This window comes from Sminthopsis crassicaudata, chromosome 4 (genome assembly GCF_048593235.1).
Source record: "Sminthopsis crassicaudata isolate SCR6 chromosome 4, ASM4859323v1, whole genome shotgun sequence".
In the NCBI taxonomy this organism is placed as follows: domain Eukaryota; kingdom Metazoa; phylum Chordata; class Mammalia; order Dasyuromorphia; family Dasyuridae; genus Sminthopsis; species Sminthopsis crassicaudata.
Genome location: NC_133620.1, coordinates 185633574 through 185652938, shown reverse-complemented (window position 1 = coordinate 185652938; position 19365 = coordinate 185633574). Strand labels below are relative to the sequence as shown.

Sequence of the window (19365 nt, the reverse complement as noted above, 5' to 3'; positions counted from 1 at the left end):
AGAATAGAGTATGAAATCAGGAAAATCTGAGTTTAAATCCAGCCTCAGACATTAGATTTGAGTCACTTAATCTCTAACTCAATTTTTCCTCTGTAAAAATCACTCTGCATCTGCCACTCTAATTTCTACTTTACAAACCAGGGTAAGCTCATCACTTCTAATCTCATCATCTTGCTACTAATTTCTTTGATCAATACTACCTCTTTTAGTCTCCTTTACCATCAGATTGGAGGACTGTTTGGTGAAGTATTGAATTCCTTCCAGTGCCTTCTTTTATAGAGAGCAGAAACTGAAATTTCTGGCCCACCCCCACTTGAATCTGCAGCTCTGTCTCATTTCAGATTCACAGAATAAGATGTCTATAGTGGGTGCCTCCTGGCTTAATCTGCTCTTGTTTTCCTGCCTCATTTTGTGTGTTGTCTCCCCACCATATTAAGCTCCTCGACTATCTTTTATTGTATCCCCATTGCTTAGTTCAGTGTTTGGATATAGTAGGTGCTTAATAAATGTTTGTTGTATTAGATTGGATTGGATTAATAGTACTTCCCAGAGTTGTTGTGAGGATCAAAAAACAAAATCATAAAATGTTTTGCAGATTTTAAAATTCTGTTTTTATGCTGGCAGTCATGATCATCATATCCATCACTTCTTTGTGAGGAAGTGACTAACATGATTTATTATATGTTCTTTAGAGACATGGTTTGCTTTGATTAGAGTTCTTAGGTCTTTACTTTGTTTTTAAACCATGTTGTTTTCCTTGTATAAATCATTCTCATTCTATCACCTTAACTCTTTTTTTTCCCCCCTGGGGCATAATTCATTAGTATATATATATTTTTTATTAAGCATTTTTTAAATTAATTTTTATAATTAAAACATTTTCTTTGGCAGTACATATGCATAGGTAATTTTTTTTTTTTTTTTACAACATTATCCCTTGTATTCCCTTCTGTTCCGAGTTTTTCCCCTCCTTGCTTCCACCCCCTCCCCTGGATGGTGGGCATTCCCATACATATTAAATATCTTATAGTATATCTTAAGTACAATATATATGTGCAGAACTGAATTTTGTTGTTCTTGTTGTTGCAAAGGAAGGATTGTATTCACAAGGTAAAAATAATCTGGGAAGAGAAACAAAACAAAAACAAACAATGCTCACAGTTTACACTCATTTCCCAGTGTTTCTTTTCTGGATGTAGCTGATTCTGTCCATCATTGATCAGTTGGAATTGCATTAGATCTTCTTATGTTGAAGATATCCACTTCCATCAGAATACATCCTCATACAGTATCATTGTTGAAGTGTATAATGATCTTCTGGTTCTGCTCGTTTCACTTAGCATCAGTTGATGTAAGTCTCTCCAATCCTCTCTGTATTCCTCCTGTTGGTCATTTCTTACAGAACAATTATATTCCATAATATTCATATACAATAATTTACCCAACCATTCTCCAATTGGTGGACATCCATTCATCTTCCAGCTTCTAGCCACTATGAAAAGGGCTGCCACAAACATTTTGGCACATACAGGTCCCTTTCCCTTCTTTAGTATTTCCTTGGGATATAAGCCCAGTAGTAGAATGGCTGGGTCAAAGGGTATGCACATTTTGATAACTTTTTGGGCATAATTCCAGATTGCTCTCCAGAATGGTTGGATTCTTTCACAACTCCACCAACAATGCATCAGTGTCCCAGTTTTCCCACATCCCCTCCAACATTCATCATTATTTGTTCCTGTCATCTTAGCCAATCTGACAGGTGTGTAATGATATCTCAGAGTTGTCTTAATTTGCATTTCTCTGATCAATAGTGATTTGGAACACTCTTTCATATGAGTGGAAATAGTTTTAATTTCATCATCTGAAAATTGTCTGTTCATATCCTTTGACCATTTTTCAATTGATTTTTTATAAATTAAAGTCAATTCTCTGTATATTTTGGAAATGAGGCCTTTATCAGAACCTTTAACTGTAAAAATGTTTTCCCAATTTGTTACTTCCCTTCTAATCTTGTTTGCATTAGTTTTGTTTGTGCAGAACCACCTTAACTCTTTGTCAATATAATGCACATGAGTCTTTGAAATCTACTTTTTGTCATTTTTTGCAATGAATTACTATTCCATTAAATGATATATACTGCAATTTGTTCATCTATTTCCAAGTTCCTTAAGAGGCAGTTTAAGGCACCCTCTTAGATTTTAATTAATTTCTTTTTTTTCCACTTGTTAATTCCCCCTTCAGGATTAGGGAAGTTTGTTCTGCTTTTTAGTTAATAGTTCTTTGCACTGTGTCATTATTACTGCTACCTACTTGTCTTTCTTTCTCTACTTTCCCTGTTGAGTTTGGTGTATTTTTGCAACAGATTGAGTATACTTTCTGTATATTTCATATAAGAGTGCCACTCATCTGATGCCCACTTTCCTATTCTTCCTCCAAGGTTTTCCCACAATCCCAATTATGAAGAGGAGGTTCCATGATTAAAAAAACAAAAAACAAAAAGCAAACTTTTTTCCCCTGCTTTCTACACTACTTTGTTGTTTTTAATACTACTTTTCCAGTCCCTTATCTCTTTCCCTACTTCAGATCTTCAGAATAGAATCAACCAACTTTCAGGATTTCCTTTTTTTTAAAAATTATTTGACTCTCATAGAAGATATTCAGGTTCTAAAGGGACATTTATGACATATTTCTTTTCTGCTTGTCGTAATTGAGTGGAGTCTCCTGACTCTCCTTTACTGGATTATCATATATAATTATCGGGTCCACCTCATGTAGAGAGACCCTCCAGATCAGGCCTAGTACTTTTCTCTTTATGCACTCTTGGAGGACTTCATTTCCCATGAATTCAGTTATATCTGTGATTCTCTAACTCCCAAATAGGCATCTCTGCCTGAGCTCCAATTCTGTATAACCAGGTGCCTGTCCTAAAGGCATCTTAAACTTAGCCTCTCTAAAACAACTCACTTTCTTTCTCCTTACTTCTGTCTCAGGCATCTCCAGCATTCTATTCACACAGATTTTACCTTATAAGTCATCACATTGTCCCTACTCTCTACTTCTTGCATGTATCTAATTGATTCCTGAATTTTGTAAACTTTACCTACATAACACCTCTCATATTTGCCTCTGAGTCTCCAAATCTCCTTGTTTCTGTTTTTTTCTTTTAATCCATCAACCTTAAAGTGCCAAGTTGATGATCCTTGAGGACATTTCTGATCCAAAAGATTCAGTGGCTCATTTCTTCCAGGATTAATTAAAAACTCCCTTGTTTGACATTTAGAGCGCTCTAGTCTGTCCAAACTTCATAGTATTTCATGTTATTCTCCATTGCAGATTTGTAGGTTCCTATCAAACTAGCCTACATTTCCATACCTGCAATGCTTTTCTTTATAATCTCCCCGTTACAATTCTGAAATTCCTTTTAAGCTCAAAGTGCTACCCTTGTGTAGGAGCCTGTTCCACTAGCTACTAATACTTCTCCCTTCCTCCAAATTATTATATTCACTTAGTATATAATTTCTATTTACTTATCCATTTACATGTTATCTGCCCCCAAGAGATTGTAAACTTTTAAGAATATCATCTGTTTTTATTTGTCTTTCTATCCCTAACTCCTAAGACAGTGAATGGTAGGTGTTAGGCACTTGTACTTGACAAGAGTTGGGACTTGAGGCGGGGGTGGAATATTTGTATATGACCTTTAAAGAATTTTCATCCTAATTAAAGGATCATTATTATTATGAACCCATTAAGACATGGATTTCATGTAATAGAAATAATTTAGTATTAGTAGATTACATCTGTTAAATTTAGTTAGTATTTGCTTTTTAAGAGAGAGAAATAGTTCTTGTTTAGAGACAATACAATATTATGTAGTTTTATTTCAGAAATGTATAACTGGTCTAGCTTGTTAATATGTGAATTAATTTTTTATTGTCTTTAGGCACAATGATTACAAAGTGGTATCACCTGCATTAAGAGCAGTTGGTAATATTGTGACAGGTGATGACATTCAAACACAGGTGAGTTCAGATTTCAATAAGATAACTATTTAAATGGCATTAGAGTGTATGATATATTACAAATTACAAAGTTTTTGTTTCTTTTGTTTCTTACTGATGATTCTTTCACATATATCTAATAACTAATCTTTCCATGTGCAAATAGATGTACTCTTGGTGACATGATTAAATATTTGTTGGGCATTTTACTCTTTCAGTCACTGTATTTTGTTTTGGAAATAATAGATAATAGGACATAATCCACTGAGGACTGGGACAAGTTCTCAAGAGAAGGAACATTTAAATATTATGGGAAGAATATGCACATATAAAATATTAGCAATGTAAATACAAATATGCATCATACGTGCATCAAATTTGTGTTACATATGGCCAATTAGATCTATAGCAATTCAGCAAAGGAAAAAGATGATGGAGCTGGAGAGATTAGGGAACAACTAATGCTAGAACTAGGACTTCATTTAGACTTTATAGGAAAAGTGTCTCATCTAAGATTGTAATAGGTAGTAAGCAGCAAAGTAAGTAAGCATTTGAATCTAGGTTCTGTAACTCCAAAGTCAGTGCGACTACCTTACCTCTTATATGCTATGAGATGGGTTCTGAATCAAGTCTTAGAGGAGCAGTAGCAAAGAAATGACATATAGATTGTTAGTCCCATCCTTTAAATGTTGGTTTGGTTGCCTCTGCGTTTATCTTCCAAGTAGATTATTCTCAGTTTGTTAAAGCAAGAGAGATTAAGAGGCTTATGACAGGTGCCTTCTAAATTTTTCCAAAACTTATTCCTCTATAGACCCTTAACAATCTGATTTTTTTTTTTCAAGAGGAAATTGATAATTAGCATTTTTGGCAGCATGTTATGTATACTGTTCCTCTCATATTCCTTCCTTTGTCTCCTTTAAACATTTCCTTAAAAGCTTAAAAATTCATATTCTGATTTTTTTCTATCCAAACTAACAATTGCTACCATGATTTTCAAGTGGAAAAATATCTTCATGAGTTTTAACTCACATAATATTTCTCCTCCAAATTTGCTAGTTAATATTTGTATTTAAAAGATTCTTTCAATCTCTAACTTTTTGTAGGTAATTCTGAATTGCTCTGCATTACCTTGCCTTTTACACTTACTGAGTAGTCCAAAAGAATCAATTAGAAAAGAGGCCTGTTGGACTGTTTCTAACATCACTGCAGGAAATAGAGCACAGATTCAGGTAAGGATCTTTCTATTTAATATCTTTTCCTTTTTTTCTATTGCCTTTAAGGTGCTTATGTTATAGGTCAAAACTATATAAGCATCTCTTTATAGTATAAATTGTGCTAAAAAGCCTAGAGGACAACTGAGTTTTTAGAATAATAGTAGATAAATAAAATTTAAAGACATCAGAAGATTTTGGTAAATTTCTTGTAATGTAACGTAATGATTATCCTATATCTCTTGTATTTCATTGAAATATATTTATTATCTAAATGTTAGCCGTAGTTGCTTACTTTTAAAATGATTATTGCTTAATTTCCTCTCTTTTTAAATAATATTCTATTAAGTATGCCAGTGTTTTCATTGATTTTATCATTTTGAAATGGACAGTTATGGTCCTAGTTTATCATTGCACATAATATTGATTAATATTACCTTTAAAAATATCCCCTAGATACTTTTTGGGATTTTTTAATATTTTTTCCAATAACCTTCCTCTACAAAAAAAGCCTCTTGTATCCAAGAAAAGTATTAGACTGAAGTATTAGCCATGTATTAGAACACACACAGTAATCCACCCTTTCATTAATAATAAAATATTTGTTTGCTAGTGCTATGGACCTGATCAATTAAGTTCTCTCTTTTTAATTTTTTTTTAGTGTATGCTTTAAAATATGTTATTGTAGTCGTGTTTGCTCTAATAATCTTGATCTGCATCAATTCATACAAATCTTCCTCAAGTTTATCTGAATCTCATAATAATATTCCATAATATTTATGTTACATGGTTTGTTCATCTTATTCCCAATCTCTGAGCACCCTCATTTTTTTTTTTAATCACAAAAAGTACATTACCAACTAATTGTCTTTTTCATGCTTTTTCTGGTAAGTATCTTAAACAGCACATCCAAAACAGAATTCATTATATTTTTCCCCAAAATCTTCGCTTCTTCTGGCTTCCCTGTTGTTATTAAGGGGACCACCATTGACTCAGTTACCTGGGCTTCCAACCATGTTGTCATCCTTGATTCCTCACTCTTACCTTATCCAATCCATTATTAAATCTTATTGTTTCTACCTTTATAATATCATTTATATATCATCTCTCTACTCATAGCCACTGTCCTAGTTTATTACATTACATACATATACATTTGTAACATGTAACTTTAAGAAAAAATGTACAGCTCTAGTTCTTTGAATATGAGCAAGAAGATTGTTTTATTAGGGATTAGGATGAAAAAAAGTTAAATTATTGTTAATATTTGTAATTGAATGGATTTTAGTGAAATAGTTTTTATAAATAAAGTAGGTTACATTTTTATCAGTTTTAAGTAGTACAGGCATGAATTTTCTACAAAGGAAAAAAGCACTAGAAGAATTCTTAGTCTTTTTCAGCTCTATTTTTTTCATAGATTATCATTTGTGAATATCTTTAAAATTTTAGTTTATTGTTTGTGAATATTTTCCCTGTGTTTTCATGGTAGTATTTCACAATTATTTGCATCTTTGATATTTCAAAAGATCCATGATTTCATTACTGTTGGTTCTCACAGTAAAGCACATTGAATTTGTACTACACTTTTCGTACACAGTTCTCATAAATTACCACTGTCAAATCTATTGGCCAGTCTCCTGGTGTTGACTGTTTCCCAACTAGTTCTTGCATAATGGATACCATTTCTTTAAACTATTTTTACAAGCAAAGCTTTTTAAAAATATATTTTTATAGCTCTTTGTTCTATGATAAATATATTCCTTTAATGAACTATTGAAATAAAACTGATCTTTTAGGAAGTATGTATTAAAGTGTGTAGATTGGAAAGAAGTTCTAAGAATAAGTATCATGGTAGCATTTCAAGATAAAACAAAAATTGTGGAATTTAAGTATTACTATAGTTAGTAATATTTCTTACAGAGTACTATATTGACAGTAATATGTTTGCTTTTCATTTCCTTCAGGCTGTCATAGATGCAAATATCTTTCCTGTTTTGATTGAAATTCTTCAGAAAGCTGAATTTCGTACCAGAAAAGAGGCAGCATGGGCAATAACCAATGCAACATCTGGAGGTACTCCAGAACAAATACGGTATGATGTTGATAATGAAGACTAATGGGTCTTATGATTTTATAACAATGAACTTTACTGCTTTTAAAATTAGAAAGCATTAGGACATCTTTATTTTATAATGGATTTATTTATTTATTTTTGCCTGAATACCTTTCTTTAAAAATATCTTTCTTCCTGTTGCTATGGAATAATGAAAGCAGTAATCATAGTTGTAGCATTTTGAGATTACAGCTACCTTTTAGGCATGAAACACTCCTCAAATCAAAATGGATATGCTAAGCATTATGAAATGCCAGATCTACTTGATAGGTTCTAAACCATACAGTTGTTTTCTTACAAATCATGTATTTACATTTTTACTCAAATTGCTTTTGACAAAAATTCATTAAATTAGTTTTTCACATTGTAAACTTAGAGGACATTTTTAAAAAATAGACGTATGTTATACTTGTAGGCACTGAAATTTTTTTTAACTTAAGATATGTAAACATGTAATTTCATCTTACAGAAATTACAAGGGTTTAGTAGCTTTATGCTTCATGGAAATAATTATGGTTATTTTCACTAGAAGTGAGGAAGGTTAACATGTGTAAACCATGGTCTATATTAATGTTGCAGTAGTTAGTTTTTTTTTTTTTTGCTTTGTTTTGTTTTTGTTTTTTCTTTTTCTGTTTCATGATAGTTGATTATTCTGGTACTTTTCTGATTATTTCTATATCATAACCCATAATTTGTATCATTATGCAGACTTTGAGATTCATTTTTTTTTCTTTCTTTGCAATATTAACAAATAATTCTTTTTTTTTCCACATAAGCACTCTTATTTCTATAGAATCATTTAATCTTAGAATCCTTATGTGGGTCAGGAATGTTTACAACTTTCTTTGTGCTCCTTTTCTAAGAAATTGTATTGAAAGATAATCTGGTAAAATTTACTCTTTAAAAAATAAGAAGTGAAGATTGAATTCTCTGTATGAATCACACTGAGGATTTTGATTCTCTTTTCTTGATCAGATCACTGTTTATTTTTTTGTTTTTAAATTTACCATTTTTTTAAAACTAGCTTTAGCTTCTTCAAGGATTGTCTTTTCATGCTTTCTGGGGAAAGGTATATGGTTTTAATAGCTGTGTCTTTTGCTCTTGTTTCATCTTCTTGGGCCTTCGTTACTTTCTCCCCACATCATTTAAAAAAAAAAATTTCTTATTGTTATTTGACATATGCAATCATTAATAATATAGGATCTTTGATTTTATTCATTTTTTATTTTTTAGTATAAGTTTGTTCATTTTAAGCTGAAATTTATTTTTGTAGAAAGCCATCTTTATATAATTATTAGCATAAGTTTTTTTCATAAATATGTCCACTATCAAAAGGAACATTTGTATTCATCAATCAACTTTTAATAATTTCATTATCTATATAAATGTAGAAAGAACATTTCTAGAGACTATGCAACTTGTAATTTTATCTGGATAAAGTTTTTTTTTTTTTTTTTAAATTAAAAATTATTTAATATTTTCCCCCAGTTACATTCAAAACAAATCTTTTTTTTTTTTTTTTTTTTTTACAATTTTTGAGTTTTAGGTTCTCTCCCTTATTCCCATCCACAATCCTCATCATAATAACTTGTGAAGTTAAGGAAATTCCATAAAAGTCAAGTTGTGGGGGGGGGTGAGAAATCATAGATCTTCCATCCTAATGAAAATAAAAACCCTCAAGAAAAATTAAGTTTAAGAGAGAGAGAGAGAAAGCGAGAAAGAATATGAATGCTTCAATCTGTATTTACATACAACCAGTGAATTCTTCTCTGGATATAGATAGACTTTTTCATTATAAGTCCTTCCCAGTAGTCGTGTATGGTTGTACTACTGAGAATGGCAAAGTTATCCCAGAAAATTTTCTTTTACTTTGTATACAGTACACAGTTTCACTTTGCTTGAGTTCATGGAGGACTTTCCAGGTTTTTTTGTTTTTTTCCTCAGAGCCTGCTCATCATTTCCCATAGAGCAATAATATTCCTTATTAAACACGCACCATAGTTTTTTTGAGTCCTTCCCCAATTGATGGACATCCCCTCAATTTCCAATTTTTTTGTCCTGAGAGGAGAGTTGCTATGAATATTTTTGTACATATAGGTCATTATACTTCCCTCTCCATACTCCCCGAATCTCTTTTGATATTCATGCACGTAGTGATGTTATTAGATCAAAGGATTACACATGAACTTATAGTCCTTTGGGCACAAATTATATCTTTTGATTATTAATTGGGTCATGGATCTTTTTGTAAATTTGATTCATGAATAAAGTTTATTGATAAAAGAAGCATCATCTATACCCAGAGAGAAGATCATGGGAACTGAGTGTAGACCACAACATAGCATTCTCGCTCTTTATTGTTGTTTACTTGTATTTTGTTTTCTTTCTCAGTTTTTCTTTCTTCCTTCTTGATCTGATTTTTCTTGTGCAGCAAGATAACTGCATAAATATGTATACATATATTGGATTTAACATATATTTGAACATATTTAACATGTATTGAACTACCTGCTGGCTAGAGGTGGAGTGGAGAGGAGAGGAAAATTTGGATTAAAAGGTTTTTGCAAGGGTCAGTGTTGAAAAATTACCCATGCATATGTTTTGTAAGTAAAAAGCTTTAATAATTAAAAAAAAGAGAGAGAGAGAGAAAAGAAGCATTTTCAGTTGTCAACTCTTCATATTATAGTAAATTTTCTTTAAAAATATTTTGATTGCTATATTTCAGTGTAACTTGTTTCTTTTTGTAATAATATTATGTGCTCATTTAAAAACATTATTCTGAGAAAGGGTTTATAGGGTTTACCTTGCTACCAAAGGGGTTCCAGAACGCAAAAAATTGTTAAGAACTTTTGTTCTTGTCAATGGGGCATGATTTTTTAAACCAAAAGTTTTGTGTCTCAAGGAAACAGTATTTTCCCTGAATTTCCTAATTCTAGTTATGAGTCTATTCTGCCATATTCATCCCAGAGAATATAATTCAGGTATGCTATCTCACTTTTTGGTTAGTTATTTCTAACTTCTTATATTTCAAGTATAAGTAGAGATGTGTCTTTTGTTCCAAAACCTAAACTTTTCTATCCCTGCCAATTCTAATGAAATTAGACTATTGTTAACTATTCCTTTTAACACTCTTTTTATCTAAGATAACGTCTAGTGTACCCAGTTCAGACTTGCTTTCTGACCAGATGGCTTGTTTAGCCAGACAAACTTAAAGCATTTTTATTCCCTACCTAAACATTTTGTTTGTATGCCCAGTTGTGTCTTGAATTATTTCCTTTAAAAAATTTTTTTTTTTAAAATAATAGATTTTGAGGCAGCTACGTAGTGCAGTGGATAGAACATCAGTCCTGAAGTCATGAGGACTTGAGTTCAGATTTGGTCTCAGGCACTTAACACTTCTTAGCTGTGTAACCCTAGGCAAGTCACATAACTCCAATTGCCTCCCCTCCCCCCAAATTTTTTTTTTCAAAATACGTGTAATGATAATTTTTAGCATTTACCTTGTAAAACCTTATGTTCCAAATTTTTCTCCCTCCTTTTCTTCAAAGCATAAATGTGACTTCTTATACCTTTCCTGATTATACTAATAAGCATGTCCAAATTGTACCACCTATTCATCATCTATTGCCTCCCCATTAATTTATAATACAAAACAAAACTTACTATATGAACATTTGGTTGTTGTCAGACATCAGAATAACAAATAAGCACTTAAGATTAAGGTGAAATAGATGAAAATTACAAGACTTTAAAGAAATAAATATCTGTAGCTCCTATTTTCTTAGTTTTTTTTAAATAGAAATATATTGATAAGTTTGTTGTACTATTACAATGTTGGCTTTTATATTACATAAAGATATCTATCTATATATATGTATAAGTGTGTGTGTGTGTGTTTTCCTATAGAGTGAAAAAATTGATTTAAAGATACTCATATTCTTGACTTAGGAAAAGATGCATTATTTATAAGATAGCCTGTTGGAGTTGGAAGTATAATCTGAGGCTGTGGAAATGAGCAGTGTAATCGAGCTTGCTAAGCATTTTTGCCACTTTAAACTAGTTTACATTCTATGAATGTTTTATTTATTTTAGTTATATTTAGAATGTCTTTATGGGTAGTATTTTTATGAATCAGTGCCATAAACTGATAAAATACATTAAATTCTTCCTTTCTCTTGTCTCCTTAATTATTTTAAAGGTATCTGGTAGCATTAGGTTGTATAAAACCTCTTTGTGACCTTTTGACTGTGATGGATTCCAAAATAGTCCAGGTGGCTTTAAATGGTCTTGAAAATATTTTACGCCTTGGGGAGCAAGAAGCTAGACAAAATGGAATGGGCATCAATCCATACTGTGCTCTTATTGAAGAAGCATATGGTAAGCACTTAAAAACTTGTAATCCTACTCAGTCCTTCCACTTAAAGATTTTTTTCTTCCCTCCCTCCTTCATTCCCTCTCTTGCCCCTCTTTTCTCCTTCCCTCTTTCTTCCCTTCATTCCCCAGGCAATTTCAGTTAGGTGACTTGCTCAGGATTATACATCTAGTAATTATTAAGTGTCTGAGGTTGCATTTGAACTCAAGACCTCCTGACTTCAGAGTTGTTACTCTATCCACTGTGCCATCTTGCTGCCCCTATATAAAGATTTTTAACTATCAGTGGCTTTTTTCTGGAATCTAGCACATTTCTAGAATCTAGCACTTACTCCTGTTGTACAAATCAGCATTAGAAACTAAAAACATAACTTTATAAACTAAGTGAAAATATATGTGCTTTATATTCTTCTTCAGTCTCTCTGACAACATCCCCAAACCAAATATATCCATTTGCTTATTCAGTATATGTATATGTATAAAATTATTTAACAGCAAAATGTCAGTAATTTTTTTGATAATTGAATCTATTGTTGAGGAGTTGTCTGAGGTTAAGAATGGGAATAAAAGTGACTCCCAGCCTCTCAGCTTTGTAGATAGTGTAATATATTTACACTATCTTATATAACTTAGTGTTATATAAATTTGGGTTGTTATTGTTAGTAAGTTGCATAGGCTTTCATTGCCTATTTTAAAATTAAATAGTGTAATATTTTGGTAAGTTAACATTTTTGTTTGAATATGGTAGATTATTTAGTTTTATAGTAATCCTAACTAAACTTTTGTATTAGGATACTCTGATACTTTTTGAAATAGTCTTATAGGATAGTTAATCCTAGAGAGACTTAAATAGTAAATCAGAAGTATTAGCTGTCAAAGATACTGCCAGAATAAATACCTGATTTTCAGAGTTTTTTCCTTCTGAGTGTTTTCTTTCTTTTTTCTTTCCTTCTTTGTGTCTTAATTCATTATGTTGATAAGGATTACTTTGCATTTCCTAAAATAATTTTAAGGTGTTAAGCCTTTAGTTTACTTAATTTTAGTGATTAAGACAATATATTGTCGACTTTATTCATTAAGGAAGGAACACTACTTATTGCACTAGAGTAAATGGATATAATCCCTATGAATAAAAGCCAGTTGTGTGTTTAGATGTAATTGAGTCTTTTTTCTTTTCTCTGTCTATGCCCAATACATAGGCCTTTTGATAGATAATTTATTTCAGGACTTTATTAAACATCCACACAGCCTTTCCTCCAAAATTAACTCCTAAAAGTGAGAATAAAAAAATATATTATAGAAACCAACACTTGCCCATCAAAATGACCATTAGTCTTCTCTTGTCCATGGTAGCCACTGTTAATGGGGAGTGGAATTATAGATATGCAAATAGTACTTACACTTCTTTGTTTCTAATATGTAGATGCACAGTCTTCCCTTGAACAGTGTGTATATTTTGTTATTGAGCTGCTATAGTAGAAATTTGTAATATATTATTATAATCTTTTTTAAAAATTATGTCACCTGCTATTTTAAAGATTGCAAAAATTCAGATGTCAGAGGATCTCATTAGCCACAGTATGAATGACTTTATGTTGGTTTATTATTTTATGGCAAATATATTTCGAGTTTTGAAATTGAGTTATCTGATTTTTAAGCCTATGCTTTTAAAAATTTAGGTCTGGATAAAATTGAGTTTCTTCAAAGCCACGAAAATCAAGAGATCTACCAAAAAGCTTTTGATCTTATTGAACACTATTTTGGTGTGGAAGATGAGGATGCCAACATTGTCCCTCAGGTGGATGAAAACCAGCAGCAGTTTGTTTTTCAACAGCAGGAAGCACCAATGGAAGGGTTTCAGTTATAAATAGCTAAGTGAAAAGAAATATGTTGTTAAATGTTAGCTTCGAATAGCTCCTCTTTTTGGCCAGTCAAAAAGTTTGATGTGGTTTTGGAGAGGGCAAAAAAAAAAAGAAGCAGCTGATGCACTTTTTAAAAAACACAAAAAATTCTGTTTAGATGTACCTCTCTTCATTTATAGCTTTTGTCTTTTGTATTTATGTATTTTATTGTTAGATTTTTTTTATTTTGTAACTGACTTGTGAGTTAAGTGTGCATTAAACATATAATTTAATAACTTGAGCTTGAAAGGGAGAACCTTAGTAAAGTATTAATTAAATAGTGGTTCTGAATTTTTCAGGCATTCTTTGAAACTGCTTATCAGCAGTAAAAGCTGTTGATGATTGCATTTTGACAGTAAGTCTGACATGCCCAGTTTCGTAAATCTACCTCTGTTCTGAAGCAAAAACTGTCATTGCTTCAGAGCAAAAGCATAAAATAAAAAACAAACTAGTCAAAGCTAAATTAGAATGTGAAAATATTTATTACTTTAAATTGTTAAACACTGTGTTGTACATTATACTTTGCAGGAAAAAAAAGTGAAGTCTATTTATGAAAAAATTTAAAAAATATCATGTGCTGAAAAACAGACTTGTCTTTAAAAGATGGCAGTTTAGGAAAAGAAGAGCTATTCTGGTTTATGTTGAGCATACACTACAATGTTTGCTTTTCTTGAATTATTTACTTATTTCTTTTGGAATATATACAATGTTCACAGAATCTCAGATTCTATTAGTGTTACTGACCAAATATGCTGCCATTTTTTTTGCTGCTTTTCCCTCTACTTAATTTTAGACTGTAGTACATCATGACAGATGTTTAGTTATGAATGTAAAGTACAGCTGCATAGCAAAAACAGTACAATAATTATTTCTCTGATTTTTGTCAGAACAGTAATAGAAAAGTTGTGCTTTTCTTTGTAATAATTAAACTACTTGAATGCCAAAATTATTTTAAAGAAGTCAAATTATTCTATATTAACTTTGAAAAATGTGTTTAATGTTATTTGGGCACTAAATGACCAATATCAATGAGAAATGCTAAAGATTCTTGACTGTGTTTGAAATCTATATTAGATTTTATGGTATAATACTCAAATGATCACACTGCTGCTTGATATGTATGTTAGATAACTTAATAATTCAGTGTTTCAAATTACTCTTATTTTAAGCCATGTTTCAAGTCAGATTTCATGTATTGAAGTTAAGAGGAAAAAACCTTCAAAATATAAAACAAATAAAATCATGCATTATTTACTTTGTGAAAAGTGTTCTTCCCTTGGTACTGTGCTTGATAGAAATTTTAAAGCAGATGTAGTACAATTGAATTCATTTTTTATTTATAGGTACTTTATAGTAGCCAGCTATTTGCATTTTCAATTAATATCTACCTAGAATATGTTTTTAAATGTATTTTACAGCTGTTTTAAGATGGTATTTGATGCAGTTTTGATATATTCTTAGTCATTTCAGCGTACTTATATGGAAAGATTTGATTTGATATGTAGCAACATTTACAGTTTGATTCCGCTGAAAATCAGAGGCATGTTACAGGACAAAAATGTTTCATGGGAGTGCTACTAATACTTTGTAAATTACAAATAATGAAACTAAGCTTTTTAGCAGGACATTTAAAACTTAACAATACACAAAATATAGGTGAGGGGAATAGGAGATGGGAGGGGGATGACATGTCCATAAAGTTATAATACATCTGCCAAACTTTTTAAATAATGTTATTTAGAGAATTGTATTTGTGTCCTTTTTTGTTATGATGGAAATCTGAGGTTTAGTACAAAAAGTATCTCTTTTGCATTATATATATGTATATATATATGCATATGTATATATATATATATATATATTCAAAAGAACAGGGTGATGACATTAAAGAGTACCAAATTAATGATGAATTCATCAGATAAAAACATTCTTTTGTTATTAAAGCAGTTCTGAATATCAGGTAACAGGGTATTCCACTGTTTCTAACTTCTTTTGATAATGTTGCATGCAGCATAATACATAAGTAAAATAACCAGCTGTGCCTGCTTTTATTTTGAGGACCCTGTAGACACTGTAATACACCTCTCTAAGCCAAATCTTTCAAGCAGAATAATCCTTATTGAAGGAAAAAATGTGTAATGAATTTCTTGAGGGGTTTTTACTTTCTGCAGGTAAATACAGAAAAGTTTCTGGGCAGTGAAGTGACTGCACTTTACACATTTCAATACAAACCCTTTAGTCCTTGGATCTGTTGTTTGAGTAGCATAACTAATTTGGTTGGATTTGGATTCATTGTGTTAATTTGAATAAAAGGGGCACTATCTAGTAGTTTGGGACCAAAGTTTGAATTATATTAAGAAGTATTAATCAATAATGAGCTCTTTAGATTAAGGACACAAACATCTTAAATGTACCACTGTGTCATAGAAATTTTGGAAAGGTGGCCTCTTTCACAAGTTTACATTTTAAAATGCCTAGATCAATGGTGTCATTCATCTTCAGTGATCTTTGTGGGGGAAAAAATTGTACTAGTCTTATTTTCCTCCAGTTTACTATATGAGATAATGAAAAAGGGGAAATGCTTTGCCAATTGAATTTTTAGTGTATTGAAGTTATTTTAAGTCTTTTTAAAGGGCATGCATACTTGGAAAATGAAACAAACCAAAAATCAGGCAAAAGTACTTGAAAGTGCCCCTTTTTATTCATTTAATCAAGTATACTGTTTTGTGTGAATTTGAATTTTGACTAGTTAATCTATGCAATTATGCAAATTGGCTTCTGTTTTCCTTATGTACTTGACTTTGATCATAACTAGTTTTCTACTAAAGTTTTTCATTATTACATTTGTTTCCTTTTAAGAATTAATATTACTATTTAATTTTGTAGTACTATTTTATTTTATTCATTGTTGCTGATAGCAACCAGAAAGCAAAAAAAAAAAAAAAAATCAAAATTGTAATAAAAATGTTGGCACAAAACGTAACTGATCTTTAACTGTAAAACATTGGCAGTTGAAGAATGACCTGTTTGGTTAGATGAGGGACTAAAAGAAGCACTACTCCTTTTCCTTCATGCTATTTCTTTTCTCATTTAAGAATAAACACTTAGGGTAAAAAATGACAGATTTAGTGTGATTTAAAACAAATTCAACAAATTAATCTTTAAAATATTTACTGTTTACTTGTGAAAACTGTGAAATTAAAATAAACATTGGTACTGTTAGCAAAATAACCTTTCCTTGTTTTAGTTCATGGCATTCTTGTTTTATGTAATGTGTGAAAATAAAAAGCCTGTATTATAGGGCTTTAAGGGGATAGTGCATCTTTAAATCCTGATTTGGGAGTGGGATGGGGGGGGGGGAGAAGTAAGGGTAGTACATGTAACTAAACCAACACATGAGCAGTATGCAATGTTATGAAATGTTACAACACATTACTTATTAAAATAATAAAAATATTATTTTATACTTTTGTGTTTATTGCATCTATCAGGCTAATTTGTAGTTTCAGTTATATACAAAGGAGACCTTAAAGGACCAAGATAACACCTGATTTTATTTTGGTCTGTACTATTTGCAATTACATACATATGAATGTTTGACATTTTTGCAACCTGCACATGAAAATTGAGTTTAAAATATGTCATTTTTGTGGTGGTCAAAAAACTTTTACTTGAGAACCCAAATAGAAATATGATGAATTATTTCATTCAGCTTTCCTGTCACCAGATGGGCCAGCTAGGTGGCGCAGTGGATAGAACACCAGCCCTGAAGTCAGGAGGACCTGAGTTCAAATATGATCTCAGACCTATAACACTTCCTAGCTATGTGACCCTAGGCGAGTCACTTAACCCCAATTGCATCTCCCCTTTCCCCCTAAAAAAATTGTCACCAGAAGTTTGACCATGTGTGAATGAATGTTTTTGGTTACAGAACTCATAACTCAGGATTAGATGGAGTAACATATTGTTGAAATCACTTCTTTTGAAGTATTTAGGTTAAATATATTTAGGTTGCCATAGAATTTTCAATGTACAATAGTAAGATGGTGACTTTGTATTTCAGTTGTCAGTATGTCAAAACTATTTGAATCAGCTTTTTGTTTTTTGTTTCCCAAACTGTTCAAATTAATTTTTATGTAACATGAAAAGTCAATTGAAATGAAACCATCTCCTTTTCAATTTTGTTAAGGCCTTTTAATGGCTGCTTTCATATTTGCTATTGTAGTTGCGTCTTCCTGCCTTAAAGCCTTTTTTTTTTTTTTTGGAGTTCTTTAATACAAATATAGTGTTTAATTTTATATAGAGAGTAATGGATTTTAAACCACAAATTCATTTAAAATGGTTAATGTTTGTGTAAAATCTTTTCTGAAATGATGGAGTTTTATGTGGATGAAACTAACCAGAAGTCAGAGTTTATCTAGTAATTAGATACTGTAGGAAAATTAACATCTTTCCAGTAAATATTTACAATCTTTTGAATTATAGAGCTAGATATGATAAAGGAACTTTTTTGAGATTAAAATTTATTTCATTTAAAAATGCATAGTACTTACCACTACTAAAAGAAAAACTGATACTGTCCATTAAATTTTATATTTTGGTTTACATTAGAATTGGTGTCATTGGGTAGTGGTGAATAGATGAATATTTCTTCCAACAAAATTATGCCTTGAGCAGTTTTTCCAGCCTCTTTACCACAGCTTTCTGTGCTCAGTTTTGATTTGTTAGGCACTTAAGTTTTTCAACAGCTTGCAAAAGAATAGTGCAAAAAAACCTTTTTGCCTAATTGACTCTTTAAAATGGTTTGTAGTTTTAAAAGTATATTAGATATATTTTGAAATATTTAGGGAAAATTAAAGCTAGTATCAAATGCAGACCCAACAATATGTGAGAAAATGTGTGATAGATAGACTTGTATGACCCCACAAGGAGTGTGATCATGTAATGAGAAAGAGGAGCAGGAGTCTTGGTACTTCAGGATATTAGAGCATTATGAGAAAACATCATCTAGAATTGCTTTAAAATATGTATGCCAACATAGGAGGAACCAGGGGTCTTTCTATTTATACAAAGTGGTTTTAAAAACAGTATTATGGGAAGATAGTAAACTAAGCAATTTACCTAACTAGCACTTAACATTTCATTGAAGTTAAGTATTATGGGCATGGTCTGCTGCTCTCCCACATACCTATATTAATTGGTTCAATTGAAAAAAAATTCAATAATCAAAACTGTTACTGTGGCAATTAGTAGAAACATAAAGAGATTAGTTCTTATAGCACAGGTTTGTCATATTAAAGTGAAGTTTACTTCCAGTTCCAATGTAATAGACCATGACTTATGCAGAGTATATTTGGAATTGATTGCCAGATAAATAGTGTTAAATTCAAAATTGGAATGGAACCCTAACTTGTACGGAAGAATCCTTGCAAGCTTTATATTGATTTAGTTTTGAAATCTAATTTTATCTATATCTTAAGGCTTTTTTATTTTTTTTGCATATTTCCCTAATTACATTTTGGTCCCGTTCAAGCAGCATTTGGGAGTATTCTGTGTACAGTATTTGACACCTCTGTGCTAAATGACTCAAATATAAAAGATATTTTCATGTGGCAACAGTTTATGAGTTTGGCTTTTTTTTTTTTTTTTTTTTTTTGAAGTTTGGAAAAACATCTATGGTTGATTATCATTTGTTTGAATTTTAATTTTCAACCTAAATAAATATTTGAATATTGCAAAGATCATCCAAAATCATTTCTTCCATATGA

The 19365-nt window shown here is 31.1% G+C and overlaps 1 protein-coding gene across 2 annotated transcripts in view; it reads left to right on the top strand.

Moving 5' to 3' along the window:
* KPNA5 (karyopherin subunit alpha 5) overlaps positions 1 to 14851 on the top strand; it is a 52852-nt gene extending 38001 nt beyond the window's left edge. For both annotated transcript variants that reach the window (XM_074310021.1, XM_074310022.1), the window contains 5 exons: positions 3944 to 4022; positions 5105 to 5230; positions 7177 to 7304; positions 11524 to 11702; positions 13376 to 14851. In XM_074310021.1, the coding sequence (XP_074166122.1) occupies positions 3944 to 4022; positions 5105 to 5230; positions 7177 to 7304; positions 11524 to 11702; positions 13376 to 13563 (700 nt within the window). In that variant the 3' untranslated portion in view covers positions 13564 to 14851. The remainder of the gene's footprint in view (positions 1 to 3943; positions 4023 to 5104; positions 5231 to 7176; positions 7305 to 11523; positions 11703 to 13375) is intronic.
* The last annotated feature ends 4514 nt before the right edge of the window (positions 14852 to 19365 follow it).